The sequence below is a fragment of the Ixodes scapularis genome, unplaced genomic scaffold (assembly GCF_016920785.2).
Source record: "Ixodes scapularis isolate PalLabHiFi unplaced genomic scaffold, ASM1692078v2 ptg001510l_1__unscaffolded, whole genome shotgun sequence".
NCBI classification, from domain to species: domain Eukaryota; kingdom Metazoa; phylum Arthropoda; class Arachnida; order Ixodida; family Ixodidae; genus Ixodes; species Ixodes scapularis.
This window is the reverse complement of record NW_024610157.1, coordinates 1-8,700: the sequence shown is the minus strand read 5'-3', so window position 1 is coordinate 8,700 and position 8,700 is coordinate 1. Positions and strand designations below refer to the sequence as shown.

The window sequence follows — 8,700 nt, the reverse complement described above, 5'->3', positions numbered from 1 at the left end:
AAGTCAAATTGGACGTTTAGTGATTTATACAGCGTAAGGTCAGTCTGCTAGGATAAGGCGACACTGGTTTACACTGTAGATGAGCACTTTTGCCAGTGCAGTACGACTGCTAACCTGGGGTCTTTAACGTGCATCAGGCAGTATAGTGGCACACTACCGCACGCCGGTACGATGCTGATCCAGATCGAAACGGGCAGGGGTGGGGATCGAAGCCAGGATCCCTGGGTTCTGCAGCGCGAGCTTTCGCTCCACGTGCTCCGAGCTGAGTGTGCGCCTTAGCCCACTTGGTCCTTGTTTTCGCCGCTCCTCGTCTTCGGTGTACCCGAAGACGAGGAGCGGCGAAAGCGGTTGGATAAGAACTTATGTTGAGCGGAAAAGACGTTGGATGAGACCTCTGCTGTGTGCGAATTACATTTTGAACCACAGTACGTAGTTTGAGATTACGTGCACGTTATCAACGGTGAAGAGGTACGCGTTCAGCGTGGGAAACCGATGCGTTCGGCCGACGTAGTTCCTATGATTGTTCCGAATCTTCTAAGCATTCTAAGAAAACATCAAAGCACACACGCGCTGACACGCTCGCGATCGCGGAAGTGCGCGGGAAAGCTTCAGGAGAGGCAAAGACAGCCTGGCAACCAAAGTTACTGGAGCAAGCTCAGTTTCGCAGCTCCCTTGTGTGTGTAATACACCACAGAGATCAGAGTCAGCTCATTGTGAGTGTTCTTTCTTTGAGTGTTTTAAATTTATTTTTGTGTGCGTCTGTTTCCTTGCACTGTGAAGTTTAGTATGAATCAACAACTCGCCCCAGCTCAAGTATTGCTATTCAAACTCCCACGTCGCAGACGGAGCTGTGAAACTTAGAGTGCCTTCCCCTAGTGAAACTAAACTTGCTCCAGTAACGTTGATCAGAATGTCGTCACGATGCACTTTGACGATGCAGTTAACTGAGTGGTCGAGACGAAGCCGGAGATCGTTTTGCATCGTAAAAGATGGCGACCCTAACATATGCATCTCTACTGTTGGGTTCGCTAGCGGATCGAGTTTCTAGAGATCACCGGGATGCTTTCGAGACGAGCGATGCGAGGTTTGTGGGCGAATACCGGCTGACCAAAGGGGTGACTCGCTGGCTGTGCGACCAGCCTCGCGGAAAGCTCCAGCGGCGTCGCGAAGAGCCCCGTGTGCTGACGGTCGAACAACAAGTCCTCACAGCTCTACGCTTCTACGCCGCTGGCGGCTTCCAGGAAACTGTCGGGAGTGACGAAAACATTGGTGTTCACCAGTGCTCTGTGAGTCGCGTACTTGTTGATGACACCAACGCTATCATCGATTGCCTCGGATCGAAGTGGCTGTGTTTCCAGCAAACTCAAGCAGAAAAGGCGCTCACAAAAGGGAAGTTCTTCGAGCGATGCAAGTTCAGCGGCGTGACCGATAAATATTCTAATTACCCTTACACGATTCAACACGATTGTGTTTTCATTTGAGTGCACCTCATATAAGCGATTTGGCTGAGCGAAAAGCCAAGCAACGGTAACAGGCTTTAAGTTGAGCTAGTTGGTTCATACTTCAGGTAGAGAGAGAGAGAGAGATACTTTATTTTAGAGCAGATACTTCAGGTAAGGCCAGATGTACTGAAATAAACATACACACCAAGAAAAGACCATACACACCGTGGGACTAACAACTGATTTTCTTTTTCCTCCTCTTCTACTACGAACCCCACTGAGGGAAATATTCTCCTTTCTTCTTTTTTTGCAGCCTTCTTCATCAAACATTAGATCCCCGAAGGAACATTTTTTCTTTTTCATGCAGCACGAGAGAAGTTGCACTAACGCAGTCAAAGTCCAAAAGTCAAATTTGTCGTTAGTTGTTTATACACCGAGAGGTTAGTCTGCCTGAACATGGCGACATTGTTACTCACTGTACATAAGCAATTTAGCTAGTGATGTATGACTGCTAGCCTGGGGTTTTTTCACGTGCACCACGCAGTAGTGATACACGGTCGAGCAGCACAAGCTAAATCCAAATCCCGTGCTGGGGCGTGGCACACACGAGTATTCCAGCGGCCCTTCCGTACTGCTCACGTTTTGATGGACGGGCCTTGGGCGTTCAGCTCGTCCACAATTCTGTCCCGCAACTCGTCCCGCTCAGGCTTGGTCAGAAAACTGTCAGTGGCGGCCCTCACTAAACTTCGTTTCTTGTCAAAAAGTCGTTCAGAAGGGTAATCTGGAGGACCGACACGCGAGTACTTCCACTTCTTCCTGTTGTCGGCAATGACTGCCTGCCTGCACAACGTAGAAAGCTGCAGCAAATGCGTTAAAAGAATTGGCATCTTCTACTTTTGACATTGTTCATCTTGTCACAAAGGACAGAAAACACACCTCCTTCCTTTGAAATCTTGTGATTCCGCCGCGTAATCGCGAGGCAAAACTTAGAATATTCCTCGACCTTCAGCCGCGAGAGGCGGCCATGAGAAACACGCGGCATGACGCCAATCGGTGTCTTGTAGAAAGACAGCAAGTTGTGCAAATACCTGCTGGATAAAAGGTTTTCTATAAATCTTATCGTTCCAACATAAATATAAAGGCGTCACAAACCTGGTATCATCGACAAAACTTTTATTATACGGAGTTTTAGTGGCGCCATCTATCCTAGGTCCACAAAACCCTCAGCTCTATCTACTACCGCGAACATCGGAACAGCCGCCAGAAGCCGGAGGGGAAGGGGGACAGGGCCAGACGGGCGACAAGCAAATACTCGTAAGGTATTTGCGACAGGTATGGCCGGACCTGGATGAGACTTTCCTCCTTTCACCATATTGTTCGCGCTGCCCCCGCCAGCACGTGGTCACGCGGTCTCGCGAGCGGATGAATTCTCGCTGCTCACTGTTGTGTGCAGTGCAGGCGAAGGCAACGTCAGGCGAAGAGAGATAGAGGGAACACTAGGAAGGCGGGAGATGAGAGCAAAAGAGGGCGAGGGGAGCCAGAGAGAGCGCTAGGAACGTTAGAAAGGAGAGGGGGTTTCCCGCCTTTTTTGCTTGCCCTTTCTCCTCTCTCCTGACGTTACCTCTGCCTGTGCTGCACCCAACTAGTGATGACACGGAGTATAAAAGAGCATCACCGGAACCCCGCGCCACACCATTGACGTCAGAGCGCATGTGGCTCGGAAGATGTTGAAGGAGTTGAGAGGTGCCGAAAACAACAATCTTTGTCCAATTTTTTAAAATAAAAACTAGGACATGCAGGCAAAAGCGGTTTTTTGTTCTTCACTTCAGAAAGGTCGAGACAGCAACTCCCACATTATTTAAGCAAAGCACTGAAACTGTTGCACAGCTCCTTTAAGCAAACTAAATATTTCATACGACAAATTTCACCAAAAACTAGTTTAATTAAATTGCTCTGCACTAAACGTTTCGGATACTTAAGAGTACTGCTTTCTAGAACCCTTTACTGCCGAGTTTTGCGATTCTTCGAAATTACCTGTAGAAAGCAAAAAAAACAACAACAACAACAAAAAACACGATGTAGTTTTAATTTAATCGCCACAGTATATAGATTAGGCTCCCCCCCCCCCCCCCCCCCCCCCTTCTCGGCGACGTCATGATGCAGTTTCTCACCGCTTTTTCCAACATCTAGAGCAGGCAGATATAGGACATACGAAGTGCAAAACTGTCGCTTTATTTATATTTTTTTTTTATATTTCTAGCTTAAAAATGCACTCTCAAATTAAACTTTTTTTTTTTTGCAGAACAACTTTTTTGTGTTAAATGTGGTGATCCAAAGGACCGCAGAGCCGCACCCTGTGCTTTCGATAATTTCGAAAGTGGTTGGAACTTTGAATTCATTCGGAACTCAGAGATCATTCTACGTTATGTAAGCCACTATAGGAGGTATTCACTGGACGCCATATTTGAGGGCGATGTTTAGAGCGCATGCCCAGAACGAGCTCACATTAATAGCCTGCTAAGACCGGCTACCTTGATGGTGCTAAATGCACGCTCCAGAAGGACTGCGGAAGCTCGCCGTCAGCCCGCGCTCAGCAGCCGCGCACACAGATATGGCCGTCAGTGAATAGAGGCTTTACACACGCGCCAGAATAGAGCCGCCATTGCTGACCTTCTCTTGTCTTACGGAGATACCGAGCCACTGGAACGGGTGTTCACGAGCCTCCAGAAAGGCCAATGCTGGGAAGAAGGACACAATGGAATCTAAGATGGCAAAAACCTGGACTGCTATGGTAATGACGAACTGAAGAAAATGGAATAAGCGGAAACAAAAATTAAAGGTCAGTTATGGCGGCGCCCATGCACAACTGCTGTAAAGCGTCTATACTCCCTATAATCTACGTATGTACTGGCTCGTATCTCGCGCCGCCCCTTTAGTCGCTTCCGGTAGCGGCGGACGCAGAGCGAAGATCTAGCTCGAGATCGGCGGCGAACAGCTCGTGGCCCGGGCCCACCTCGAGCGCCCGACTTGCATGCGCAGCTGCGAGCATCCGACTCGATGGTTCCGGAAAAATTCTGCGCCATCTATGAGGAAAAGGGTACAAATAAATAGCGGCTGAATCCCCCCTAATATGTTGCCGAGTGCTTAGAGTGGCTTCAAGTATACTCCAAAGAGCTTGACGAGAGGACAACCGCAAGCATCGATTTCGCAAAGGGAAAATGATTAAGGCAAGATTTCAATTCTGTCAAGAATTTTTATCCGTGTAACGTTGTTGTACAGGTTGCTTATCGTTTTAATCAATTCTTGCCATTCGTGGAGCGTGAGCCTTAGCGACATCGTGCACTATTTCCGACACTGATTCTGTTCATAGATGCATTTCTGTACAGACACAACAAAACGGCATCAAAGAATCTGTGAGTGTCTCTCTCCCGCTCTTGAGAATGAAGGGATAAGTGATCTATTCGACTCAGAGATAAAGATTGAATCCCTTTACTGGAAGAGCTTCGTGGGAGAGTCTAGTAGAATGTACAGGATAGAAGGGTGACTTCTGGCCCCGTCCAGGAACTCTTCGAGGCTCAGCTTTCCGTCCTTATTCTTATCCATCTTGCGGAATAATATCTCGGTCTGTTTCTCAGGCGTCATGGACTCGTCTTTCGGCGGAGAATACATCGGGGACGCGAACATCTTGCGAACGGCCGTGAGCATCTCTATCATCTCCTGCTTTTGAATGAAGCCGTCTCCGTCCAGATCGTACAAGGTAAAAGCCCACCTGAGTCTCTGCTCCGGTGTCCCACGGCTGGTGGCATTCAGCCCACACATGAACTCGCGGAAGTCGATGGTCTTGTCCTTGTTAGTGTCGAACGTGCGGAAGACATGTTGGGCGAACTCGGACGGATCCCCCTCGGGGAACTGCCTGTGGTAGACCTCCTTGAACCTCTCCAGGGAAATGCGTCCACTGGGAAACTCTTTTATGAAGCTCCTGTACCACTCTGCCACCTCCTCGTCGGTGAACGCAGTGCACTGGTGCAGGTCTTCGAGCCCACGGAGCTTTAGCTTGCTTTGCATCTTGCCCATTTTGTACAATGTTGCCTTTTTTTTCTCTTCCTCGCGCACTGTGGCCTCGCGTCTGGTAAACAGCCAAAAGAACCTAGGACAAAAAAAAAAAAAAAAAAGGATGGCAGATCCCCGTTGTCCGTATAATGGCGGAGACGTCGAAGCAGATGGTGGCAGTAATAAACACCTGGAGAGGTTCATTCGTTTTATTTATTTTTTTTTTTTACCATAAGCCCCAAATCCAAACTATTTACAAGCCAAAAAGTCAGACACTGCTCATGGCTTCGGTAAAATGCTTTGAAGCCATGCGGCTCATGATCTCGTGCACGGTGCTTGCATCAAGCTTCTTCGTCTACGTTGTTCCAAATGTCAAATTTGAAGTGAGATGTTTTGACAGCTTGAGGTTCATCTGCCGGAGTACGGTTGCCAGTTATCTGAAGCTTCGTCCGAAATCACAGGAAACGCTTTTCCGCCCTCCACGAACGTTTAAACAGTTCGCGACAGGGCAAAGCAATATTACATGAGGTTCCTAACACCGAATCTAATGCTGGGGAAGTCGCACTTTTGAATCATGATGATCGGCAGTCGCGTCTGCTTTGCACACGAGCCAAAATGGCGGCGCCCACAATAATGTCTGGGAGCGGAGTGCCGATACTAGTGGCACTAGCCGATACTTTAAGCGCAGCTTATTTAGTGGCTCTAATCCATGCCACTAAGCCACTTCGCTCGTAGCGCCCGAAAGGGCGCTACGAGCGAAGTTGTTTGGATTAGCCGTTTCTTCTGAAAAACGCATTTCGTTCCTACGCCAAGCTCGACCGGTACACTGGTCAAAGTCATAGAAACAATAGAACGCCGGACTATATTTTTATACAACTGCGTCACGTACATAAAGTCACCGCGACCTGACTTGTCGTCACAACGCCATGCGACATCAGAAGACGCCTTGACGTCAACGTCGTCATCGAAGTTGGCAACGTGCGTTACATGACATCAAGACTGCGTTCTGACGTCATATTAAGTTGGCAACGACGACGATGTCATCGTGGACGTTGATGACGACGACAACAACGTCACGGGACGTCAAGATGACGGCGGCGTCCTTGCCAATGCGACGTCATAAGGACGCTTGGTGTCAGTTCGTCGACGTCGTTGTCGTCATGACGCCACTCGACGTCAAGAAAACGTCTCGACAACTTCCCGATGTCGACGTCGACGTCATCATCGACTACGTTACACGACGTCAAGACTTCGCCGTGACTGCGCGTCGAGTTTGATGCTTTCGAAGGCGACGAAGTTACACGCCGCCAAGGCTTCGTCGTGACGTCGTTGTGACGTTAACGTTAACGATGACGTCAGTGCGACATTAACGCACTCCCCTATTCTCTTTACCCTGTACTATGGTCAATAAAGCGCTTACAACAACAACGTGACGTCATAGCGATGTTTGACGTTGCGTGGGGCGTCGACATCAACGTCGGCATCTATGACCACGTCCACGTCGTTTTCGACGCGGCGCGCGACGTCATGACCGTGTTACAATGGCGTCGTCCTCATGTCGCGTAACGGCGTCGTCCTCAACGCGATGTCACGAAATCTTGGCGTCGCGTAACCTCGTAGTCAACGATGTCGTCATGGCGCCGTCGTAACGTCACGTCGTCGTGTCGTGGTGCTTTGACGTTACCTCTGACGTCGAAATCATAAAAAATACAATATAGTCCCTAAAGGGCTGTTTATACCTATGTTTATACTCCAACGCCAACGAACGCAACGCGCGCCGGTGCGTTCGTTGGCGTATAAGCGCTCGAACAATGGTGTTTACAGTCCAACGTAAACCCACGCTGGTCCAGCGCGCCCTGATGAACTACCTCACTTTGCGCATGCGCGTCTCCCTGGCAACCGCATCGTCTCTACGGGTTATTTATGGGCGGTAACCTGCGCCACCTATCGTAGATGCAATCGGCCAGTGTGGTTCGTCCTGGAGTTGTCATGTCACGCTTCGAAAAAAAAAAAAAAAAAATTCAGGTTAGCAGTTAGCAGTTAAAAAACAAGCAAATGATGGGGATAACGAGTGTAAACCAACATTTATTTTTTCCTAAATGTCATACAAATGTAAAAAAAAAAAAAAAAAAAAAAAAAAAAAAAAAATTCGGTATTGCGTTTGTCGTACCTAGCTGCTTCGCAGGTTCGCCGGAATTGTGCCAAGCGACTCCGGCGCTTCCGCCGGAAGGCTTCAATGAAATCGATATTCCACAGAGACCTCTTTCTGAGAAGTAGCCGGTGTGTTATCATCATAGTTGACTTTCACGCTGACTTAAGAAACGGACACCAAAGAGAGCGGACGATGCCCAAATTACGCAGAATACGCATTCGAAATTGTAGCGCACTTTACGGAGCCCTTACAAACAATACAGGAACCAGAGTAATTGTCATCGCGTACCGCTAATATTGTTTACAAGCTGGGACAGCCCAACTGAAAATTTCTGGCCGGCTAAATAGTTCGGAGGTTTCACTGTGTCCGCCCTTCCCGTACATTCGACGACGCTTTTTCGATCGGGAACGACTGCCGGTGAGTGCGACTAGCACATGATTATAAATAGCACACACATTAGGTCATCCTTAATTCTAATTAACCCTACCTTTGGCGCGTCATCGAGCTTCCAGCTTTTTGCCGGCACCCCACCACCACCGGCTCGGTAGGTCAATAGACCTATCGAAAATCGAGGGTAGCGCGTTCTCGGAGCGGTCCACGTCTGCGCACATAACCGCCCAGTCAAGCGCACGAACGTTAAATACGCAGACCAACACGGGAACACGACAGCAGTACACAACACGCGGCAAGAACGACAGGTTCAGATCCCAGAAATGAGCATCTCGCACACTCCGACTGGCCCCGACGACCCCGCCAACCGGATTCCCAAATGAGGCATTCGCGCGAGGGCTTCTGGGATAGCCTCCGTCGGCGCTGTCGCCGTCCAGCGTGGAACGTAGAGCATGCCCAAGTCCGTCGTAAGCTACACTGTCGAGCTGCTTGCGCTGCGCTGCGTTCAACCCGTTCGCAGACAGCGTCAGCGAGCGTGAACGAGCGCGAGTGCTCGTTGACGGTATACGACGGAGTTGCCCATATGACCTTGACCTGTGTCGCTGCTCGATTGCAGCGAAGGTGGCGCTGTGATCGAAGTGGCTTGGTTCCACATGATCGCTTTCC

At 49.3% G+C, this 8,700-nt stretch overlaps 1 protein-coding gene across 1 annotated transcript; it reads right to left on the bottom strand.

Moving 5' to 3' along the window:
* Positions 1 to 4,931: 4,931 nt before the first annotated feature.
* LOC120839088 (neurocalcin homolog) lies at positions 4,932 to 5,516 on the bottom strand. Its single transcript, XM_040209304.1, has one exon. The coding sequence runs from the start codon at positions 5,514 to 5,516 to the stop codon at positions 4,932 to 4,934; it is 585 nt and encodes a 194-aa protein (XP_040065238.1).
* Positions 5,517 to 8,700: the final 3,184 nt, after the last annotated feature.

Coding starts and splice junctions, on each gene's coding strand:
- LOC120839088 (XM_040209304.1), bottom strand. CDS start 5,516: ATGGGCAAGATGCAAAGCAAGCTAAAGCTCCGTGGGCTCGAAGACCTG.